General features: G+C 44.2%; 1 protein-coding gene across 1 annotated transcript in view; it reads right to left on the reverse strand.

The window, feature by feature from the left end:
* Window positions 1-1,022: 1,022 nt before the first annotated feature.
* DYNLT2 (dynein light chain Tctex-type 2) overlaps window positions 1,023-25,514 on the reverse strand; it is a 43,659-nt gene continuing 19,167 nt past the window's right edge. The window contains exons 2-4 of the mRNA XM_075338184.1: window positions 24,511-24,690; window positions 20,224-20,382; window positions 1,023-1,184 (exon numbers count right to left, since the gene is read on the reverse strand). Coding sequence (XP_075194299.1) covers window positions 1,074-1,184; window positions 20,224-20,382; window positions 24,511-24,690 — 450 coding nt within the window. The 3' untranslated portion in view covers window positions 1,023-1,073. The remainder of the gene's footprint in view (window positions 1,185-20,223; window positions 20,383-24,510; window positions 24,691-25,514) is intronic.

A 25,514-nucleotide genomic window follows, 5' to 3' on the forward strand; every position in this document is an offset into this window, starting at 1 on the left:
AATATGAAGGTTTATGGGGCTGCATTATAATACATATAGGACTATGGGGGCTACATTATAATATATGGAGGACTATGGAGGCTACCTTATACATAGACTATGGGGGTGCATTATAAAACGTTGAGGACTATGTGGTGCAGTATAATATATGGAAGACTATGGGGGTAAATTATAATACATGGAGAACTATGAGAAATGCATTATAATACATGGGGGACTATGGAGGTGTATTCTATTATATGAAGGGTTATGTGGGACCCTTTATACTATATGGAAGGCTATGTGGGGGCCATTACAGTATTTGGTGAACTATATACGAGGGGGGACAAAGATACAAGCATGGGATGCAAAGGTTTTGTGCTGAGGGAAAAAGGCTCTCTCTCTCAGCCCCAGCTTTCCCCTGTTTTGCTATACATCTTCTCTCAGCACTCAGCTTTCCCATGCTCTGACATGGATAAGCTGGGTGCTGAGGGAAAGATGTATGGCAGAGCATGGGGAAGCTGGGTGCCGATGACAAGATGCATATCAGAACATAGGAAAGCTGGGTGCTGATAGAGAGATTTTAGATCTTGATATTGAGTGTAAGAGCCAAGTGTCAGCGTGATTATCCCGTACCCCGAGTGGCAGTATCATTATCCCGTACCCCAAGTGTCGGTGTACGTGGAGTGGGGGGCCCGGGTCCAAACTTTGCACCGGGGCCCATCAAACTCTAGTTACGCCGCTGCATATTGATTATAGATTTTTATACTTTTAACTCTAAATTGTATACTACCTTCAGTTGAGAGAGGTACATTTTTTTACACTACACTTTTATGTAGCAAGCACGGTAGAAAACTAGTCTATTTGTTAAAAATATAAATTGCCTAATAATTTTATACATTGTGTAATATACAAACAAACAGCAAATATCTAACCTCCTGAAATGTTTCTTTGTGAAGTAATTATAATAAAATTACAGATATATAAATACAGATATCTGAACTAATTTATTAAGCATGTATTTTTTACATATAAGGATGTGACAATAGCAAAATGTAAGGTATAATATTGCAGAGTAACTTTCCTCCTTGTTGTTATTCATGGTAACTAGCAAAGACTAAGCCAATGGAGATAAGTGAATTGGTTTCATATTTAGCTGTTGCACAGTTATCCCATTCTGTATTCCACAGTGATCTGCTGCATACCTGTAGAAATAGATAATTATTTAGGAACTACTGTAATAATTAACCATTCGTTCATCATTATGACTAATTACTGCTGCCAGAGGTGTCCTGTTTGTGCCTCTGGGCAGTCATAGGGCACAGTCATAGAACCCTGGCTCTTTATTGTAATTAAAAGCAGATAGCTTTTATGTGCTGTGTGTTTTTAACTGGTCCTAATATATTCGGTAACTGAATTAAATCTGCTAAAAATAATCAAAATCGCAATAATTTAACTGAATGGACACAGGTAAATTAAAAAAAAAACAACAACAAAGGAAGTGTTAATTCTATTCACCCCTTCACCATCTGGCGATTTTCTGTTTGTTTTCGATTATTGTTTATTTATTTTTTTTCCTATCTTTCTTCCAAGAGCCATAGCTTTTTTTTTTTATCATTATTATTTTTCATGATATATAGCCATATGAGAACTTGATTTTTTTTCTATTTAAGTGGTGAATTATTTTTTTTTAATTTAAAAAAAAAAAAAAATATTGTGCTTTTATCGTCATTTTCTGAGGCCTGTAGTGTTCTAATTTTTCAAGATCTGGGGCTGTGTGAGGGCTTATTTTATACATCCTGAGCTGACGTTTTTAATTACCGTACACCATTTTGGATAGATACGACGTTTTGATCGCTTCTTATTGCATCAAGGACAGGAAACCTACAGGAAAAAAGGGGCGGCACCTCTTCCCACATCAGTTGGTTTTCTGTCCTTGAACGGGGAACCTCCAGGATGCAGGTGGTTCAAGAGGGCTCTTCGTGGCTGAAGCATTCCAGCATCCCAGCCCTGGCCAGTCGATACTAGCAGCGGAACGGGTCCTGTCATGGCCGGTTGAGGTGCTGAGGGGAGAGCCACAGCAGACCCACGGAGGCCGTGCCTGTGAGCGTTGCTATCATCCTGCTTTATAACCCCTCACGGGTAGTGGGGGAGTTGGCAGTAACGTGGTCCTGCCGGATAGCGGAGACTACGATGTACCGCAACAGCCCACGGGGGCTATGTCTGTGGGTAGTGGTTCTGCCCAAGCGACAGCGGCGCCATCTTACCTGGTAAATCCGGTGGGCACGAGGTAACAGGGGCACTCCAGCATGGCTGTCGGGATCAGTATGTGCGCGGTGGGGGTGTGTAGGACAGAACCACCTTGTGAATTGCCGGTCGCCGCACGTGATCATCTGTGGATGCGCGAGAACATCCCTTGCAATTGGATGACGCACTTCTGACGTCATTTCCCGAAAGTGACGCTGGGACTAGGGTTTTTTTTTCCCAAACGTTTTTTATGGATTTTTCAAATTTGTAAAAACATGACAAGATATAATTGCAAAAGAAGAACATTCATCTGACAAAATGTGACATAGAAATGGGTGATACCCCAATTTGGAGTTCCATGCTGCTCTTCGATTTAAGATAATATACATTAACATTACACCAAAACAGAGGTAATGAAATATAATATAACATATGCAATACAATTCGTTAAATCTCTGTCGTCCCTGAATGATTTCAATTTTGCTAGCGTGCCTTGGTATTCCCAACCGTCTCGTCTCCCCCTCCCTCCAGGCCCCCTCTTAGGTGATTCTCAGTTTACCCAGGCTGTCCTGGATATCGCTCAGGAGATACCACTCCGAGTGAACAAAAGGTGCCATCAGGTTAATTATTTCTCCCTGTGTGAATTGGCTTTCAATAAAATTTCTCCATCTCCCAAAAAACTTGGCTGTCAACCCATCTTTATCCCTCTCCGCTTCTAGTTTTTCCAACTTCAGAAGGTTGTGTAGTTCACCCATAACTTCCTTTATGGATGGGCACTCCCATTGAATCCAGTGTTGTAAGATGCAACGCTTAGCTATCATGGCTATGTCATGCGTTATTGCGTATTTCCTCTTTCCCTGCGTGCTCGGTCCCCCTCCTACTCCTCCCTCAAAGGAGTTTAAAACCCACACCATTAAGTCTAGATTGCTAAAAATTCCCCATGTTGACTGGGCAAATAGTCTGACTTGGTTCCAGAACCTATCGATTGTCTCACATTTCCATAGCTCATGCAGCATATCCGTTTTCTCTTTTTGACACTTAGGACACCACCTATCCCTACCTGGTATGTTGAAACCCATAATAACCCTATGTAGAATTCTGAATTGAGTGTCTCTCCATCTCTCATTGATAATATGTTTTTGCACTTGTACCCATCCTTTCAGTATGTCATCTATCACTTCTTGCCTTCCCAATTGTTTCCCCCACGCTGTTAAAGTCCGACTATCCTCCTGTGAAATAAGCACCCCCCTTAGCGATCAATAAATTTTAGAGACATTTACACTTGTTACATCATATTCCAGTAACTCATCAATCAAACTTCTATTCAGCCCTCTTCCAACCACACAAAGGTCTCCTATTATTCCATGTTTCAATTGTTCATATTGGTTGATATGTGAGCTATTAAGGTTGTACTTATCCAACTCTTCCCGACCTGTCATCCACCTCCTGTCCTCCACATTCATAACATCTATCATTCTCCTGACTCCCTTCTCTCTCCATCTAGTAAATAGCTTGTTTTCTCGTCCCAGGGGAAAATTTGGGAATGCCCAGGGGTTCAAGTACTTGGACACTTTCCATGAGAGCCCCAGTTTTTTCCTTACCGACTTCCATGTTAGCATGGTGTCTCGGAATACAATTGAGTTCCTTATGTGCCCTTCAACCCTGGATAGTGGGGAATGCAGAATGGACGTCAGATCCCACGGTGACGCATATTTAGTTTCCATCACATGGTCTGCCTACTCGTTCCTCTCACCCAATCAATCATATGCCTCATGATACATACAAGATTATACCTCGGACGTCTGGAAAGTTTAGTCCTCCCTCCTCCACTGACTTCATCATCGTACGCAGCTTTATTCTGGGTTTCCTTCCCCTCCACACAAATTCTGCATACGCTGAGTTGAGCTTATTCAGATCCTTTAGTATTAGCAATAGCGGGATCGTCTGGAAGGGATACAGCAGCCTAGGGAAGCTCATCATTTTTATCAGGTGGCATTTTCCAAGTAATGGAAGTGGCAGACCTTTCCATCTCTTTAATTGAACTATAATTTTCCTGATTAGCGGGCCATAGTTCAAGTTGTAGATTGTTTCCACCGTTCTTCCTATATGTACTCCCAGGTATTTGATTGATGATTGTGCTATAGGAATTCCACATAGACAGCCATCCCTTACTTTCCTCCCCCCCCATTGTCCCATGATGCCCATTTAGGAACATGATCTCGCACTTTTTTTTGTTCAGTCTGAAACCTGAGAATGAACCACATTTTTCAATCAAGGCAAGAGTCTGTGGCAAATCCGCACCGGGGTCCCCCATATGAAGTATGATGTCATCGGCAAAAAGCGCTGTTGTCACGCTCCCCGGGTCCCCTGCCTTGCTTCCCGGCTCCCCTGCCTCGCTCCCCGGCTCACATGCCACGCTCCCCGGCTTCCCTGCCTCGCTCCCCGGCTCCTCTATCAGGCGTCCCCCGCTCCAGCCCCCATCACCTGCGCTTCCCAGGCGGCTCGGTCCCCGCTCCCGGCGCCCGTCGGCAGTTCTGCTCCAGGCCGGCTCCCCTGCCTCCTGTTCACCGCTCACTGCCCTGGCTTCTGGCACCCGGGCCTCACGCATGCGCATTAGGGCACGCGCGCGGTCATTGACCCTTTCTTAAAGGGCCAGTGTCCTCCAACAGGATATTGAAGGATCAGGTACTGGGTATATAGGGGGTTCCTTTCCAAGTGGGCGGGGCCTGTTCTTCGTGTTTTCTAAGCTAGGAGTCAGGTCTCCTTGTGTCTGTGATATACTCACCTATCTCTCTCGTAGAGCTGATCCTGCCCGCCAACCGGTCCTGACGATACCCGAACCCCGAACGGTGACGGCCTGGCATCCCGTCAGCTCCTGCCATCTCCGATCCCTGTGGTGACCCATCTTCTCGCTCCATTGGTTCCGGACTCTGCCTGACGACATCTCGGCCTCCGAACCTGAGCTCCGTCACCCGGACTACCATCAGAGACCCCGTGGTCCCAGGGACTTCTTTACTCCACTCCTCTAAACGGACTGTCCTGCTAGTGCTCCGGCTACCGGGCACCTTGCCCTCGGTGAGGTGTTCAGCCCAGTGGATCCACCTCCTGGGTCTGCCCGTCCACCTGGCCCTAACAGCTGTCTTTACTTCTGAACCCCTTAACTTGATCCCTTTAAAGCTATTTTGTCCCTGTAGTATTCTTGACAACGGCTCGATTTCCAGTTTGAATAAAAGAGGAGATAACGGGCAATCCTGTCTTGTTCCCTTCATCAAAGGGAACACGTCTGATAGAAAGCCCGGAGTGTGTACCCTAGTTCCCGAGTTGGCATAAAGGTTTCTAATGTAAAGGCTCATCTTGCCTACAATGCCTATGGCCTCCATTACCCTGTCTAACCACCTCCAATGTACATTATCAAATGCTTTTTCTGTGTCGAGTGTAACTAGGGCAGGTCTTGTCCCTCCCTCATAGAGTCCCAGCCTAACCACGTCTACCATTAGAATTGTCTTCCGGATATTGGTAACGGCATTTCTCCCCTTAATAAACCCCACCTGGTGGTCCGTAATGAGCCTAGGTGAAATCTCGGGCAGTCTATTAGGCATGATCTTGGACATTATTTTTAAATCCTGATTTATGAGTGATATAGGTCTATAACTAGAGGGATCATCCAGGTCCTTGGTTCCCTTGGGGAGTAATTTAATGTATGCTATGTTGGAATTTTTGGGTATTTCCGCCACTCCCAGGAAAGCATTAAACACTGAAGTTAGATCTGGCGAGATCAGATACTTCAGAGGTTATAGAATTCACTGTTAAAACCATCAGGTCCCGGTGCCTTGTAGGTGTAAAGGGTGCTTTACACGCTGCAAGATCGCTAGCGATAGCTAGCGATGTCGTGCGCGATAGCACCTGCCCCCGTCGTTCGTGCGACATTCGGTAATCGCTGCGTAGTGAACATTATCGCTACGGCAGCGTCACATGCACATACCTTTTCAGCGACGTCGCTATGACCGCCGAACAATCTCTCCTTCAAGGGGGAGGTGCGTTCGGCATCATAGCGACGTCACTGCGGCATCACTAAGCGGCCGCCCAATAGAAGCGGAGGGACGGAGATGAGCGGCCGGAATATGCCGCTCACCTTCTTCCTTTCTCATTGCCGGTGGACGCAGGTAAGGAGATGTTCGTCGTTCCTGCGGTGTCACACATAGCGATGCATGATGCCGCAGGAACGACGAACAACATCGTACCTGCAGCAGCAACGATATTATGAAAAGGAGCGACGTCTCAACAATCAACGAGTTTTGACGTTTTTGCGATAATTGATCGTCGCTCCTAGGTGTCACACGCTGCGATGTCAGTAATGACGCCGGATGTGCGTCACTAACGACGTGACCCAAACGATATATCGTTAGCGATGTCGCAGCGTGTAAAGCGTCCTTTAAGCTCCCCAATTGTTCTCGTCACCTCCTCTACTGTGATTTCTGCGTTTAAGGCACTCAAATATTCCCCCGTCAAGCTAGGCATTTGGGCTTGTCTTAACCATCCTGCCTTGTCAGTCATGTCGTTATTCCCTGACCCATATAGTTTTCTATAGTAATCTCCCAGCAATTTATTAATTTCCTTAGGATCTGTGGTCACCTCTCCCCCCTTTGTTTTCAGTTTAGAGATCACTGTCATTTTTCTGCTGCCCCTTGCCAGAATGGCCAACATCCTCCCCGCCTTATTGCCAAACCTATGTAAGTCAACCTCCTTGTGCGACCACAATAGTTGTTCCTTTTTTTTGGCCCATTCATCAGATCCCTCTTTTGCCCCCAGCCATCTGCCTTTAGTCATGGGAGATCTATTTGTCACATAATTTGTATATGCTACCCGTACTGCTTCACTATGAAAGTTATAATTCTCATTGGTTTTCCGTTTGATCGTAGCCGCATACCCCACCAGACGGCCCCTTAGGACCGCTTTTGCCGTTTCCCAATATAACACTGGGGACTCTCTATGTTCCTTATTGTCCTCTGCGAATTCTCCCCACCACTCTTGTAGCACCTTGTGGAAATTATCTTGCCTTAGAAGGAACGATGGGAATCTCCATATGATATCTGTTCCTCTCCTGAATTTCTCTCTAATGCCCAATCTCACCGGACTATGATCAGAGATCACCATATTCTCTATCACACAATCTTGCGTTCCACTCACTAAAGCCCGCTTTACACGCTGCAATGTATCTTACAATGTGTCGGCGGGGTCACGTCGTAAGTGACGCACATCCGGCATCGTAAGGTACATTGCAGTGTACAGCTACGTGCGATTGCGATTGAATGGTAAAACATTCATCACACACACGTCGTTCATTTCTCATGAATTGAACGTCAGATTGTTCATCGTACCCGGGGTAGCACACATCGCAGTGTGTGACACCCCGGGAATGATGAACAGATCTTACCTGCGTCCTGTGGCTCCCGGCTGGTAATGTGGAAGGAAGGAGGTGGGCGGGATGTTTACGTCCCGCTCATCTCCGCCCCTCCGCTTCTATTGGCCGGCTGCCGCGTGACGTTGCTGTGATGCCGAACGTCCCTCCCACTCCAGGAAGTGGACGTTCGCCGCCCACATCGAGGTCGTATGGACGGGTAAGTACGTGTGACGGGGGTTAATCATTTGTGCGGCACGTTCAACAAATTGAACGTGCCACACATACGATGGGGGCGTTGCAAATCGCATACGATATCGTATGCGAAATTGCAACGTGTAAAGCAGGCTTAAATCTTGTGAGATCCAGAACTGGTCAATACGTGACCAGCTGTCATGAGGATGAGAGAATTGCGTATACTCTCTGTCATGTGGGTGAGTTAGTCTCCACATGTCTTTCAGTCCTACGTCTTCTAATGTTACATCCATATTGTCTAAGCTCCTGCCCACGTTACTTGTCCCCTCCTCGCTCCTCCTCCTATCTTCAGCTGAGTCTGGGACTGTGTTAAAATCGCCTCCTACTATAATGTTAGCCTCCACATCTGCTAATATGGTGGCCTTTATGCCATCATAGAATGCAATTTGTTGTGAATTTGGGCTGTAGACATTGTAAATACTGAGTTTACCCGCTGGACTAACGATTGTTAAATGCTGCCTCCTTCCCTGGTTGTCTGCCTCATGTGCCACTACCTCATGGCTGAGCTGTTTATTTATTAGGATCATAGTGCCCGCTTTCCTACCTTGTGCCGCTGCCCCGTAAACGGTGCCCACCCAATGTTTCTTCATGCGGAAAAAGTCCTCCCCCCCAGGTGGGTTTCCTGTAATAAGGCAATGTCTGTCTTTAGTCTTTTCAGATGTCTCAATATCTTTGCTCGTTTGTTAGGTGATCTCAGCCCTTTAACATTCCACGTAGTTATTTGTAACATGTTTACCTGTTTTCTGCTTTTACTGCTCCCTCCTCTATGGGCCCCTGCATCAAGGAAGACGAGACGTTCAACACTAAAATCATGGTTGGTACCACAAAATCGACACTCCCTTTCCCCACCTTCTAAATATAACAAATACAACAAAAAGCATGTAACTGTAAAACATATTTTCCCTTGCGAGAAATCCACGGCACTTTCCGCCACGTTGGTGACCTACCCTATTCCTAGCCAAAATATGTAGCTCCCTAATTACCCCCCCATAAAATATATGTTCTATCCCCGGACTAAGGGGTGCTTCACACATAGCGAGATCGCTACCGAAATCGCTGCTACGTCACGGTTTTGGTGACGCAACAGTGACCTCATTAGCGATCTCGCTGTGTGTGACACTGAACAGCGATCTGGCCCCTGCTGTGAGATCGCTGCTCGTTACACACAGCCCTGGTTCGTTTTCTTCAAAGGCGCTCTCTCGCTGTGACGCACACATCGCTGTGTGTGACAGTGAGAGAGCGACGAAATGAAGCGAGCAGGGAGCAGGAGCCGGCATCTGGCAGCTGCGGTAAGCTGTAACCAAGATAAACATCGGGTAACCAAGGGAAATCCTTTCCCTGGTTACCCGATATTTACCTTCGTTACCAGCCTCCGCCGCTCTCGCTGCCAGTGCCGGCTCCTGCTCTCTCCACATGTAGCTGCAGTACACATCAGGTAATTAACCCGATGTGTACTGTAGCTAGGAGAGCAAGGAGCCAGCGCTAAGCAGTGTGCGCGGCTCCCTGCTCTCTGCACATGTAGCTGCAGTACACATCGGGTTAATTAACCCGATGTGTACTGTAGCTAGGAGAGCAAGGAGCCAGCGCTAAGCAGTGTGCGCGGCTCCCTGCTCTCTGCACATGTAGCTGCAGTACACATCGGGTTAATTAACCCGATGTGTACTGTAGCTAGGAGAGCAAGGAGCCAGTGCTAAGCAGTGTGCGCGGCTCCCTGCTCTCTGCACATGTAGCGACGTTATGATCGCTGCTGCGTCGCTGTGTTTGACAGCTAAGCAGCGATCATAACAGCGACTTACAAGGTCGCTGTTACGTCACAGAAAATGGTGACGTAACAGCGACGTCGTTGTCGCTGTCGCTATGTGTGAACCCAGCCTTACATGAGTAAGCCTTTAAAAATTATGCAAAAATTAGCACAGTATGTCAAAACCTCAACAAGATTTTCAAGTCCTACTTATCTCTGACTCCAAGTAGCCATCAGTCCGCTTAGAACAAGCCCACTTCATTTGAATCTGGATGACATTCCTGACCAAAGGAGAAAAAAGAAAAAGACAAATGAGAGAGAAGAGGGAGAGAGAAAGAGAAAAAAAAACAAACAAGTAAAAAGGGGGGGAGAGGGCCCAGACTTTGGAATGTTTTCCTCTCTTTTCTTTTTTCCCCCTCCTCCTCTCACCTTCCCATCCCTCTCTCCTTAACGCATCTTCCTCAATGCCTCTCCCTGTTTGAAAAAAAAACTAACAGACAAAAAAGGAAAAACAATGAGTAAGTTTCAGTTCAGCTATCATGGTTTCTCTCCAAGGGTTGGTGCCTGTGTTCCGGGCGAGAATTATGCTGTTGACCTTGGCTTAGCCTCCTTTCCTCCCTGGTCTCAACTTGCTTTTGTCCCCCAAGACGTCCCACATCTCTTCCTGAGCTTGTGGGGGATCCTCTTCTATTATTCCCTTGTCCACTAGATCCTTTTTCTTGCCTTTCTGACCTAGTCTTGTCGAGCTCTGCCATGAGAATGTTTTCTGCTTCTTTGTAGTCCTTGTAGTATGCAAACTAGCCATTGGGGTTTCTAACTTTCAGTGTAGCAGGGTATAGTAACTGGCATTTTACTTTTTTGTTGTACAAAAATGAGCAAATTTTGCTGAATTCTTTTCTCCTTCTGGATACTTCGGCCGAGTAATCTCCAAACATTAGCAGTCTGTTGCCTTGATATTGTAGTGGACGCTTTCGTTCTCTAAAGGCCCTCAATATTTCCTCCTTATGCTTATAATCGAGGTATTTGACTATCACCTGTCTGGCTCTTATCGGGGTTTTCTTGTTTGAGTTTTGGCCCTCTCCCTTATTTGCCTCTTGTTGTCTCAGTGGACCCACTCTGTGGGCTCTTTCAACTCTGAATTTCACCTTTATGCCCAGGGCCTGTGGTAGCTCCAGCTCGCATATATTATCCAACTGCCCCATCGACACCGACTCTGGTAACCCCACTATACGTAGGTTGCTGTGTCTCGACCTGTTTTCCAAATCTTCCACCTTATCCTTCAAGTATTCATTAGATTTTGCTAGAGCTGCTATTTGTTCTTGCATAGCCAGTATTGTATCCTCGGAGTCAGATATTCTCTGCTCTGATTCTGCCAGTCTAGATGCATGTGTATTTATCTGCTTTTGCATATTAGCTAATGATGTTTGTATGGCTGCCTCAATAGCCACTTTAATCTCTTTTGACAAGTGTGATGCCACTTCTTCTGCCAGTTTTTTATAGTCCATATTAAGCTCTTGTGTGTACTTGTCTTGGCCTGCAGGTGGTGCTGTTTTCTTAACTCTCTTTGTCTGGACTGAGCCTCTGCCTCCCTCCCCCAATAGCTTGCAGGCTTGTGATGTTGGTGAAGCAAGCTGTTCTTTTTCCTTTGTAAGGGGTACTGTTAATTCTTGCATTTGACTTCCTGTGTGTCTGAGTGGGCTTAATCTCCCTATACTGTTTGTCTGCTTCATCCTCCAACACTGCTGTGTCTCTAAGCTCCCCTGCTTTGCCGCCATCTTCTTCCTCTCTCTCTTCTGCCTCCATATCTCCTTCATCCTCCCATTGCGATCCGCCCTCGTCATATCCCCTGCATCCACCTCTCTCCTGCTCCGTCCTCCTCTTATCTCCTCGCTCATATCTCCCTTATCTCTCCCTCTGTGTTTGCTTTACTGTGTCTCGCACCATGCACTCAGACTCCTCCTCCATCAGGCTCATCGGCGCCAGGCTGGCATCTTCTTCTCTGCACTGCCCGTCCATTTCACCACTTCTCCAGGCTCCCTCACCGCCGCTGGCGCTTCTCAGCAGGTACCGCTCCATAACTGGCTGCTTCAAATAACCTCCTGTGCTGTTCTCTGCTCGGTCGCTGGTCCAGGGGGGGCTTTTTTTAGTCGGTTTCTCTGAGGGGTGGCAGGAGCTTCTCCTCTAAGCTTCCACCGCAGCCAGGACCGGATCCGGAGTTCGGAGAGTGTTTTAAGCCACAGCAACTATGGAGTGGACCGGTATGCTCCTGCTTAGCCGTCCAGCAAAATGGATGAGGGGCAGCAGCCACCGCTGTTACCACCACAGCCGCAGGCTGTCACTCAGAAGAGGCAATAGAAAAGCAAGCCTCAGTCCGGTGAGGAGAGCAGTGTTACTGGCTCAGGTGGGATGCACTCTGGAAGGAGTGACACCGGGTATAGCCAGCGGAGTCTAAAATCCAACAGACCCAACTGCAAGAAAGCCCCCAGAGGGAATTTGATGACATCACTCCTCCTTCTAACCCGGTACCACCTCTTTGCATCTGAGTGGTAAGTGATCTTCGTTAAAATTCACTTTGTAAAGAGGTCCTTTTATCTGTTTCCTTTCAGGTTCAGGACAGACCCAAAAAAATGCACCTCTAAAACCAAGCACAGGGAATGCACTTTCTGTAACTGGGAAATGTCTGGTACCTGGTCTAAATAGCTTTGCCAGTGCTATATTCAAATAACTCTATCAGAGGAAGCCCTGGAGTTTGCCTCAGACCTGAAGTCCATGATTAGGGCTGAGGTCAGGGACTCCCTAAAATCCCTATCAAAAGAGAGTCATAGCCTTACGAAATGCAAACCTGCCTCCTCTGCCTATGAGGAATCAGACAGGTCCGAGGGGGAGTGCAAATCTTCTGAATCAGTTTCCCCCTCCATATCACAGACACTCAGCGGGTCATCAACGCTTCCCAATTGAAAACACGGGGGAGCTAGTGAAAGTGATCAGGTCCACTAAAGGCATTGCTGAAGAGAAAACCCAAAAAACCTTTCAGGGATGTATGTTTAGCAGCCTGGAGCAGAGAAAATGACATGCCTACCCGGTCATTGATAAGTTGCAAACCCTCATTGCAAGGGAATGGAAGATGCCAGATAAAAGAAGTTCCATCCCGGTAGCGTTTAAAAGGAAATACCCCTTTGAGGATGCAGCCTGTTCCTTCTGGAACAAGGCCTCCAAGCTGGATGTCGCTATCGCCAGGCAATTGAGAAAATTTTCTCTGCCCTTTGAGGATATCGGGACTTTAAGGGACCTTTTAGACAAAAGAGCTGAACCATTCTTTAAGAATGCCTAGGAATCTTCAGCTGGGGCTCTAAGACCAGCCATAGCAGCTACCTACACAGCAAGGTCCCTGATGGTATAGATTGACCAACTTGGGGATCAGGTTAAAGAAGGAGAGAATATTGTATCATCTCTCCCTTTATTACATGGGACAGCGGCGTTCCTTGCAGACACATCTGCAGACTCAACAAGGCTGGCAGCTAAGTCAGCAGCCTGATCTAACACAGACAGAAGGGCCCTCTGGCTGAAGTGCTGGCTGAGGGATATCCAGACAAAGTCAAGACTTTGCACCATCCCATGCCAAGGAAAATATCTGTTCGGCCCAGTCCTGGATGATATTTTAGTAAAAGCGGGTGATAAGAAAAAAATGGTCTCCGAACACGTCCTTTTCCGCCCTTAAGAAGAACTTTCGGAAAAGAAGTTTTGGCCAAAGAATTTCAACCAGAGTTGTTGGTCCGATCGAAGGAAAGCTGGGAAAGGATTTATGTTTATTGGACTCTCTAAAGAAAGGGGGAGACTTTCTCGTTTCCTTCTGTCCTGGGAGAGGATATCCTCAATTTGATAGACCCGAACCCTTTTAAAATCTGGCCTCAGACTTCCGTTCCAAAGATTCGCAACCAGTTAGAAAAATAGTTACTATTAGAAGTTCCCCGACAAGATGAGGGAGAAGGATTCTATTCCACACAATTTTCAGGGTTGTTTAATCCAGGAAGTGTGGTCTGGAAGAGACTCATGTTTCCTCAAACACCAGGGAATTGCTTGCAGTAGAAAAAGCAGTTGGTCAGTTCCTACCCTCCCTAACTGGTCATCATGTAAAAGTCCTCTCTATTAATGAAGCGACGGTAGTATATCTCAAACACCGGAGGGGTACTCAGTCCAGATCACTGATGGAAGTAGCGAACAGAGTTTTAGATCTAGCAGAGCAATATCTAAAATCCGTATCAGCAGTTCATATACAAGTAAAAAAACCTGTACGTCAGACTCTCTCAGCCACAGCAAGTTAAGGCAAGGAGAATGGGCCTTAAGGCAGTTCATTTTCAATCTAATAACAGAATTGTGGGGTGTCCTGGAGATAGATAGATCTTTTTTTGCAATCCGCAAAAACAGGAAAGTTCACCAATTCCGTTCTTTAAATCCGAGGGATCGACTAAACGTGGTGGATGCCTTGCTGATCAAATGGAACTTCAGCCTTGCTTACTCCTTCCCTACCATAGTCCTCAGTCCAGCAGTTCTGAAGAAAATATCGGAGGACAGGGCATCAGTAATACTGATAGCACAGTTCTGGCCAAAAAGACTGTGGTTCTATTGGCTAAACAAAATGTCGATGTCCAGGCCATGGGTTCTCCTGGAACTACCAGATCTTCTCACTCAAGGTCCAGCTCCTCATCTAACAGCATGGTTTTTGACAGGTCACTGCTAAGAATCGGACAGTTTTCTCCTGGTCTGATCACTACTCTAATGCAGTGCAGGAAGCTGATTATGACTAAAATCTACGGCAGAACTTGGATAAAAATCTTGTCATCCACAGGGGTAAATCCAGATGACACCGAAACCAATTACAGTAATATTGGAGTTCCTCCAGAAGTGGTTAGAATAGGGTTCATCAGTTAACAGGCTAAAAGTTCAGGTGTCAGCTCTAGCCACCTTGTATAATTGTGACCTAGCGGGAGATCAGTGGATTTCCCGATTCAACAGGGCATGCTCTACAGCTAAACCTAAGTGCAGTATATCCTTGCCACCATGGGATCTTAATCTCATCCTGTCAGCCTTGACCATGCCCCCGTTTGAGCCCTTAAGCGGGCTTTACACGCTACGACATCGCTCAAGTGATCTCGTTGGGGTCACGGAATTTGTGACGCACATCCTGTCGCTTTAGCGATGCCGTTGCGTGTGACACCTATGAGCAATTTTGCATGGTCGCAAAAACATGCAAAATCGCTCATCGGTGACATGGGGGTCTATTCTCAAATATCGTTACGGCAGCAGTAACGAAGTTGTTCCTTGTTCCTGCGGCAGCACAGATCGCTCTGTGTGACACCGCAGGAACGAGGAAGCTCTCCTTACCTGCCTCCCGGCCACAATGCGGAAGGAAGGAGGTGGGCGGGATGTTCGTCCCGCTCATCTCCGCCCCTCCGCTTCTATTGGGCGGCGGTTAAGTGACGCTGCTGTAACGTCGCTGTGATGCTGAACGAACCGCCCCCTTAGAAAGGAGGCGGTTCGCCGGTCACAGCGACGTCGCAGGTAAAGTAAGTAGTGTGACGGGTCCGGGCGATGTTGTGCGACACGGGCAGAGATTTCCCCGTGTCGCACAACCGATGGGGGAGGGTACACACGCTGGCGATATCGGTACCGATATTCGCAGTGTGTAAAGTACCCTTAAGAGTATATATCTCTTAAGAATCTATCCTCGAAAGCAATTTTTCTAATAGCCTTAACATCAGCAGGTAAGGGTGTAGTGACATCCAAGCCTTATCTTTAGATCCTCCCTTTACTCAGGTTCTTGAGAATAGAGTAGTAGTAAAAAGTAGTTTTTAACTTTCATAGGTCTCAAGAGATCATTCTTCCATCCTTTTATGATAATCCGAAAGATCAAGAAGAGGAAGGGGTGCCATTGCCTGGATGTTAGACTTTGCCTTATAGAATATCTCTCAGTCACCAGTGCCTGGAGAAGAGACAAGTCCCAGTTTGTGCTTTTTCAAGGTAATAGGAAAGGGCACTAAGCTTCCAGCTCTACTTTAGCTAGGTGGATCAGGAAGCCATTTCAGTCGCCTACTCAACTTTTTAGGGCGGTGCCTGCAGGTCTGAAAGCTCACTTCACAAAAGCAATGGCATCTTCCTGGGCCGAAAGATCGGAAGTCACCATCGAGCAGACCTGTAAGGTGGCCACGTGGTCTTCACCTTCCCCTTTCTATAAGCACTATAGATTGGATTTAACATTTACTGACCTCACCTTTTGGGAGCAGGGTTCTGCAAGCTGTAGCCCCCCCTAAGTTTCTCCTGTCTATGTAATTCTCTCATGGTGCTGTCATGGATGCTGGATAAATATAAAATTACTTACCAGTAATGTGTTTTTTTTCTGAACCCATGACAGCACCCTTACATTCCCTCCCTGCACGTGGATGTGTTAGTAGTACTTCGGTTCTTCACCTTTCTTCACATGGCTATATGATAGTGGTGGATTTTATGTTATAACAATGTTCCTTTTACCGGAGGTCCTTTCATGCTCTGTAACCAACTGATGCGGGGAGAGGTGCCGCCCCTTTTTTTCCTGCAGGTTTTCTGTCCTTGAAAAGCAGATCCCCTCTCTCCTTGTGCTGTCATGGGTTCAGAAAAAACACATTACTGGTAAGTAATTTCATATTTTTTGTCTCGTTATGCCCTTTACTGACCAGATTAATTGATTTTATGTTTTGATAGATCGGACATTTCTGAACCCAGTGATACCAAATGTGTGTATTTTTATTTCATTTTTTTTAAATTGTTTTATTTTCAATGGGGAAAAAGGGGGGATTTTAACAGTTTTGTTATTTTTTATTTTTTCATATTTTTAAAAACTTTTCTTTACACTTTTTATTGTTTTTACTAGTGCTCTCATGGGACTAGAAGCTGATATACTCTAATCGCTTGTGCTGTACAGAGCGATGCTTCAGCACCGCTTTGTACAGCAGAAATGCTTATCTCTTATGAATGCTGCGCTCAGCCGTTATTCCCAGGAACTAGGTCATGACATCGACAGGGGTCATTCAATGACCCCCAGTTGTCATGATGACCCATAAGTACCCCATGCTCACGTCACGGGACCACCGATAGGTACAGGGAATGACATACTCCCTGCCTGCGCACAATATATCCCGCTGTTGGAGATTAACAGCGGGATTTAACTAGTTAACAGATGCAGGTGGATCAGAGATCCACCCTCGCCTGTCAGCTGCACATGTCGGCATTAAAGGAACACATGCAACCTATGACATATTGGTATGTTCTAGTTCGTGAAAGGGTTAAAAAGTACCTGTCACTTGATCAAAAATTGGATGAAATACCTCTTGAGAATCCCTGAGCTCCTATTCCTGTTATTTGCCTGTTGTATATGCTAAGGCTATGTGCGCACGTTGCGTAATTGCATGCAGTTACGCTGCGATCTGCACCGCAGCGTAACTGCATGCGTCCTGCGTCCCCTGCACAATCTATGGAGATTGTGCAGGAGCCTTGCGCACGTGGCGTATTAGAGCGCAGCGCTTCGGCTGCTGCCCGAAGCGCGCGTTCAAAGAAGTGACATGTCACTTATTTCCTGCGCTTTGCCTGCATCCCCCGCCCTGTCTATGGGAGGGGCTGCAGTCAGAGGGCATGGAATTTTTTTTTTTTCTTTACGGACTGTTTCTGCAGCGATTTGAAGCGCACGTGTGCTCTTTAAATCGCTGCAGAAATTTCTGCAGGGCCAGTACGCAACGTGCGCACATAGCCTAAAAGTACTGTATACATTCAACACATGGAGGCCTTTAAGCTACTGCAGGGCTCTGTTACACAAAACTATAATTAAAGGCGTTGTCCACTACTAGGACAAGCTCTTCTTATTCCATATTTCCCCTATGTAAAATAAAAAAGCTTATATTTACCTCCAGTGCTGTTCTAGCGATGTCGGTGCTCATGGTCCCAGGGTTCATGTGATGTTGTAACATCAAACAAGCCCTACGACCAATCACCATCAGCTTCTCTCTCCCCGCCTTTGGCTGCAGGAGCCATCAACAGGAAGTGAGTAGCAGCCGCAGCTTTCACTTCCTGTTCATTAACTCATTTGTCCGAAGGCAGGGAGAGAGAAGCCAGCGGTGATTGAACGCGGAACTCGCATGGCATCACAACCTCAAGTCAAGGTAATCACAGGAATGTTTTTCATTTAAACTTCAGTTGGTTTTATTTAGGTTTCATAAACCAGACAAAAATAACAAACTCAAAAAAAGCCTTTGTCCTGCATAAAGGAACAAACAGAACTCTACAGTCCAAATATTGCTGCCGAGTATGCCCACTTAGGAAAATATCTGTCTCCTTTAGCACGAGCACTACGATGGGGATCTGCACACCTTCATACTCACAGACACCAGAATGAATCCAATGAATGAATCCACTATGGTCTCCATTTTACTCCTGGACCACACTCCTGGGTGGATACAGTCATATGAAAAAGTTTGGGCACCCCTATTAATGTTAACCCTTTTTCTTTATAACAATTTGGGTTTTTGCAACAGCTATTTCTGTTTGATATATCTAATAACTGATGGACTGAGTAATATTTCTGCATTGAAATGAGGTTTATTGTACTAACAGAAAATGTGCAATCTGTATTTAAACAAAATTTGACCAGTGCAAAAGTATGGGCACCCTTATCAATTTCTTGATTTGAACACTCCTAACTACTTTTTACTGACTTACTAAAGCACTAAATTGGTTTTGTAACCTCATTGAGCTTTGAACTTCATAGGCAGGTGTATCCAATCATGAGAAAAGGTATTTAAGGTGGCCACTTGCAAGTTGTTCTCCTATTTGAATCTACTATGAAGAGTGGCATCATGGGCTCCTCAAAACAACTCTCAAATGATCTGAAAACAAAGATTATTCAACATAGTTCAGGGGAAGGATACAAAAAGTTGTCTCAGAGATTTAAACTGTCAGTTTCCACTGTGAGGAACATAGTAAAGAAATGGAAGAACACAGGTACAGTTCTTGTTAAGCCCAGAAGTGGCAGGCCAAGAAAAATATCAGAAAGGCAGAGAAGAAGAATGGTGAGAACAGTCAAGGACAATCCACAGACCACCTCCAAAGACCTGCAGCATCATCTTGCTGCAGTTAGTGTCAATGTGCATCGGTCAACAATACAGCACACGTTGCAGAAGGAGAAGCTGTATGGGAGAGTGATGCGAAAGAAGCCGTTTCTGCAAGCACGCCACAAACAGAGTTGCCTGAGGTATGCAAAAGCACATTTGGACAAGCCAGTTACATTTTGGAAGAAGGTCCTGTGGACTGATGAAACAAAGATTGAGTTGTTTGGTCATACAAAAAGGTGTTATGCATGGAGGCAAAAAAACACAGCATTCCAAGAAAAGCACTTGCTACCCACAGTAATATTTGGTGGAGGTTCCATCATGCTTTGGGACTGTGTGGCCAATGTCGGCACCGGGAATCTTGTTAAAGTTGAGGGTCGCATGGATGCAACTCGGTATCAGCAGATTCTTGACAATAATGTGCAAGAATCAGTGATGAAGTTGAAGTTACGCAGGGGATGGATATTTCAGCAAGACAAATGATCCAAAACACCGCTCCAAATCTACTCAGGCATTCATGCAGAGGAACAATTACAATGCTCTGGAATGGCCATCCCAGTCCCCAGACCTGAATATCATTGAAAATCTGTGGGATGATTTGAAGCGTGTGGTCCATGCTCGGCGACCATCAAACTTAACTGAACTGGAATTGTTTTGTAAACAGGAATGGTCAAATATACCTTCATCCAGGAACTCATTAAAAGCTACAGGAAGCGAACAGAGGCTGTGATTTTTGCAAAAGGAGGATCTACAAAATATTAATGTCACTTTTATGTTGAGGTGCCCATACTTTTGCACCAGTCAAATTTTGTTTAAATGTGGATTGCACATTTTCTGTTAGTACAATAAACCTCATTTCAATCCAGAAATATTACTCAGTCCATCAGTTATTAGATATATGAAACTGAAATAGCTGTTGCAAAAACCCAAATTGTTATAAAGAAAAAAGGTTAACATTGATAGGGGTGCCCAATCTTTTTCATATGACTGTATATGTAAACAGCTGTCCCTCTTATTTCTTTTACTGTTCCCAAAAACCTGGCACTGTCATTGCCTATTAACCTTCATGTAACATGTAACATGCTGGAGCATGCTTCCGGGTTTACGTGACGAGGCTATCAACCTCACTGAAACATATCTCCACTCCAAAATCTTACTAGATAACACGGCTTTATGTGTGAACTCTGATACATGGTCACTGATGAGTTGGCATTTCAGTCACAGGAGTCAGAAGAAGACACTAGCAGCACTGGAAACCAGGGAAGATGGTTATCAGTAAGTAAATGAATGTGAGCCAGTTGTTTTCTAGCGATCTAATTTTAACAATCAGTTTTAAAAAATGTAGGACCTGTACAATGTTCCGGTGTCTGCTGCATCACAGCAGCATCAGTGCCTGCCTGGTCTTACCATTAGTTGTTTTTAAAGCAAGAAAATTCAGTATATCTGCAATAATGCATATAATGTACACTTACCCTGCTCCCTTGGTCTTTTTTCTCAATGAAAATCACCTGGACAATATATTTATAACAGTCACATGCCATGTTTTTCACTTCTCCACGGATATGATTTGCCAGGGAAATAGATAAGGATTTACAAATGTCTGGATCATATGCCATATTTTGAATCTTATCCTAGGTATCCAAATGCAAAGATAAATGCTTACTGTCACAAACATCATCCACTCGCTGCAGGTAGATGCAACTGTAAAGGGGGACTCACACTAAGGCCGGTGTCACACTTGCGATTACCTCGCGTGTATCTCGCGCGAGTCTCGCGGTGCATCACCCGGCATGGAGTCACACTCTCCTCACAGGAGCGGCGGGTCGGTTGCATGCATCTCTATACAACCGACCCGCTCCTGTGAGGAGAGTGTGAGTCCGTGCCGGGAGATACACGTGAGGCAATCGCAAGTGTGACACCGGCCTAACTGCTCTAGTCACCTATCACAATAGTCTGATAATAAACTAAGTGCACCTCACAGCCAGTTCAAACTTCCACTCCACACTTCTTGCTGTAACTACGTGCAAAGCTAGACGCCTGCCTGGGTAACACAGTAATATACACGCATACCGCGCCTTTCCTTGCACCCAACAGTTTTAATTGGTTGCACTTTGGAATACACAAGTTAACACTTCCAGGCTATACTTTCTCTTTATTCTGAGGTTATGGGTACATTTGGAGCAGCAAGGAACATACTTATTAAATGATATTTAATATATAAAAAAATGTACAGTACTTACAAAGTTTCAAAAACATAAAATAACGAAAATATATACACACAAGGCAAAAAACAGTGCTAAATTAAGAGGGCGTCTTACAGATCGGATCTGTGAAATTTTCTAGCAGACAAGACAATGTGGAAATTTATACAGATATACGATGCACATCATTTCTCCTTGGTCTGAGGTTTTTCCTGGATGAGAGATTTTAATATGTTCCATCCATAACTCTCACCCCTCTTTATAATCAGGATGCAAGGAAAAATGGATACAGGACATAATTATAATTTATGTGATACTTTCCCCCAGGAGTCTCCTAGTGGAATAATATGACTGCCATATTTTTGAGCATACTTTTTTACCATACTGGAGGCTCCATACATGACTGTGATATATTCATAATTCAGGTATATATTAAATATGGTATGTATGTATCTGTGGTTTACCTAGGCCAAAAATGTTGACGCCTGGAACTACAGAAGCAATTATGTCCCACTGATACAGGTAGGTCCAGAAATATTTGGATAGTTGAATCAACGAATAATTGGATTTTAGCTCTGCATGGCACTATTTTTATTTAAAACTAAACAACTGATATATATATAATTATATATAACACGCCCACAGGGGTGTGCTTACATGCTAAGCAGGCTGACTAGCCAAGGGAACAAACGCCCTTGTGACTAGCCCCTGGCGTCATTAGCATACGATATGGGATCTTTAGAAATACTTTTTCAAAAGATCTCTTTATCTATGCTACTAGATACAGGTACTGTTAGGCAGGGATTAGCAATATGCACCCAGAACTAGTCATGGTTCTGGGTGCATATTGCGCCTGACAGGTTCCCTTTAAAGATACATCAGAGCTTTTTTCACATGCATTTTTCAGGCTGCATATAGAAGCTTATGTAAAAAAAAGGAACCAAATCCACACAGCTTAGCAGCGTCTTTAGATACTTGGTGGAGTTTTCATGAAATCACATCCACTTTTCTTGTAAATTTTGGCCGTGTTCTAATGTAGCATAAATTATGTGGATTTTTCATTTTTTTTTTTTTTTTGCTGCCCTTTTTGCATATACAGGGTTGGCCATAAGTATGGATACACCCTGATAAAATGGAAGTGGTTGCTGATGTCACCTTACCGTTTGTGGCATATTAATACATGGGAGGGGCCAAACATTTGAGGCCGGGTGACGGCCATGGTGGCCATCTGAGAGCAGCAATCGAGAGTAATACCGCAGATCCAGGATTCAGGATGTGGGGCACTGCAACAATGGATACAGGAGGCCTTTGGTAGCATTTCTTCTGCGGTATTGCTCTCAATGTGTGTCAAGAGTGTGAAAGAGAATCGCGTTGACAATTCAACACAATGGGCAGCACGTTGAGCACATCCTTTAGTGGGTTACTGTCGTTCCATGTCACAAACGTGTCAATAACTCGATAATGAATACTTTAAAAATGAGCACACCATTGTTTTTCTTGTGCAATTCTCTATGTTTGATGTGTCACATGACCCCATTCCCATTGAAAAAAGTAAAGTTGAATTCAAAATGGCGGCTTTGCAGATGGCCACCATCGGCGTCACCCGACTTAAAATATTTGGCCCCTCCCATGTTCTAATATGCCATAAGCGGTAAGGTGATATCAGCAACCACTTCCATTTTATCAGGGTGTATCTATACTTTTGGCCCACCCTGTATATTATGCTGCATTAAACTGTTCACGCAAATCAAATGTAATCTCATGACAAATGCTACCCACTATGCGTAAAAGACGGTATTCAATTGTGCAGTTTGTTTCTCTATAGGCTTCTATATGTAGCCTGAAAAAAACACATGCAAAAAAGATGCTGTTGCATCTTTAAGTGCTGCATCAAAGCTTTTCTGTACTATAAAAAACACATAAAAAAACAATGTTTCAAACCTGCACCAAAACGCATCAAATAAGTGTGAAAATGTACAGAAACCATGAATAATAAAAGAAATTGCTATTGCGGAGTTTGGTGTGGACACCTACAGAAAACAAACAGTATTTAATGGGTGGCTCAGTGATTATCCTGTTCCTTTGGAGAGCTGGGGCCCTGAGTTCAAATCCCACCAATGACAACATCATGGCATTTGCATATTCTCCCCTTGTTTGCGTGAGTTTCCTCTCCCACTCCAAAAACACAGGGAATATAGAGGGACAGTGATGAGGTTTGAAAAGCACTGTGGAATTAATGGCACTATATAAGCGAGGAAAATAAACAATACACATCATGTGAACATGGACTTACAGACATGCAATGCAAGACCTCATGTATTGAAGCTTTGGTAAAAATGGAAAAGTTATGGCTGCTACAACTATGGAAATAAATTCATAGTCTTGAGATGAGCATGACATTATAGATGACACGATGATGAATTAATCTGCTCATTTCTAGTCCAAACTGTCTGGGATTCAGAGGGCTAGTCCTGGCTTTGGACCTATGCCTTGCAGTGCCACATACTCTGCTGAATGTCCATAACCGCTACCATGCCCCTCTGACATCTCCGCCTGCCAGGGTTGAAAGAAAATGTGTGCATGTGACCTTCAAGTTGGGTTTTATGCCATTGCTCAAAATTACTGACATATTGTTAGATTTGTTTTACTCAAACTATGCCCTGTATCGTTTTTTTTGTAACATGCTGTTTTCAGATTAGATACTGTGCTCAATGTGACGTTCAAACGTTCAATTCTATGTAGCTTTTTTCAAGTCCTGTTTTTTTCAACTTGAAATATGGAAGGCAAAAAGAAAAGCTGTCCCTCTTTCTTTCATCTGCTACAAATTCATTTCAATTCAATTAATTTATTTGAGTAAAATGGAGAATGAGCTATACACAACAATTATTTTTCTTTGTCTGTTGAATAGTTATTATCTTACCTTAAAAATTTGTTCCATTTGCATTTTAACTGCTTGGGCGCAAAACTTCTTTTTTGGGTGGTATCTTATATGCAGCATACATAGCATACTTTATTTTTCTTCCCAACAAAGAAATGCGCCTTGGCGCTGACTGTTGGGCTCTCATGATTGGCCAATTTGTAATCTGAGTTTTTTTTAAACATAGTTTCAATAGCAGCAATGTAGTTCCAAATTCCTATATTCAGTGTTATAGCATTTCAGAGTGCTGCTGTAGTTTTTGAGTACTCCTCCTTTCAGCCTAAGATGTTTACAATTTTATGGGGAGATAGGATCCAGCGTAATTGAAGTCTTTCAGCCTGGATAAAGGCATATTAGGTTAGGGTCCCAACAAAGAGATACACCTTGTCGCTGGCTTTTGGGCTCTCATGAATTGGCACATTAGAAACTATGTTCAAGGTGATGCTCATTTCAATTTATGTTTGCCCTTCCATATATAGGGTTGAAAAAAAAAATGAGACCTGAAAAAAGCTAAAACTGTCCCTCTTTCTTTTGTCTGCTAAAAAATTTATTTCAGTTCAATTCATTCATTTGGGTAAAATGGAGAATGAGCTACACACAACAATTATGTCTCATTGTCTATTAGATAGTTATTATCTTACCTGAAGAATTTGTTCCATTTTCAGTTTAACTGCTGGGGCACAAAACTTATTTTTAGGTTGCATCTTGTATGTGTTAGCATACTTTATTTTTCTTTTGGAATCCTGTTCAATTCTGCATGGCTTTGTGTATGTAACTTCATAAGACACATCTCCCAACCTCTCTTTTAATGTATGGGAATACTTCATATAAACAAAATTATGTTAGAAAAACATTAATACAATTGAAAAATTAAAAGGGCAGTCTCCTTTTTTACAATGTCATATTAGTGGGGCTTCTGGATTTCAGAATAGTGATCCCTTCCCAATGAGATAAGACAGCTATCTATCTCCACTCCTCCATACACAGGTGTACTAATGTGTTCTCTACGAGAGAGCTGCTGACAGTGGATAATCTCACCAAGAAAAAAGGATCGACAGTCCGAAATCTAAGAAGCCAGATCCTTTTCCTCCCCGATATCATCTGTCAGGGAGAGGAGGCCTTCATACACGTTAGGCTGTCAGCCGAGCGCACCAATATCAGCGGTTTTAGCCGACGTAAGTCTAATGTATATGTGAACCTTAAGAATTACAGAAAGTTAATATGGCAAACACTTGTTCAGGACATGTGGGAAAAATTCTGGGGTGAGTATTATTATTAAACTGTTGTGACGTCTAGCATGACTTGAAGACATGTTAAAAGATACCATTAAAACCTATTCAACCCATATATACCATATACTATATGTTCAATAGGTTGTGTAGCTGTTTTGAGAAGCTATGAACAATTTTTGTTCTCCTTGTACTCTTTTATCCCCACCCCAAAAATATTTGCCAGATCAAACATACTTAGATTATTTCTAAATTTAAGATCCTAATATATACAGTGCTTTGTAAAAGTAGTCATACCTCGTGAATGTTTCCACATTTTTTTCACACTACATCCACAAACTTAAATTTATTTTATTGGGATTTTATGTGATATTCCAACACTGTTATAAACATGGTTATGAACTGTTATGAGTATT

Source organism: Anomaloglossus baeobatrachus, chromosome 3 (genome assembly GCF_048569485.1).
Source record: "Anomaloglossus baeobatrachus isolate aAnoBae1 chromosome 3, aAnoBae1.hap1, whole genome shotgun sequence".
NCBI lineage: Eukaryota > Metazoa > Chordata > Amphibia > Anura > Aromobatidae > Anomaloglossus > Anomaloglossus baeobatrachus.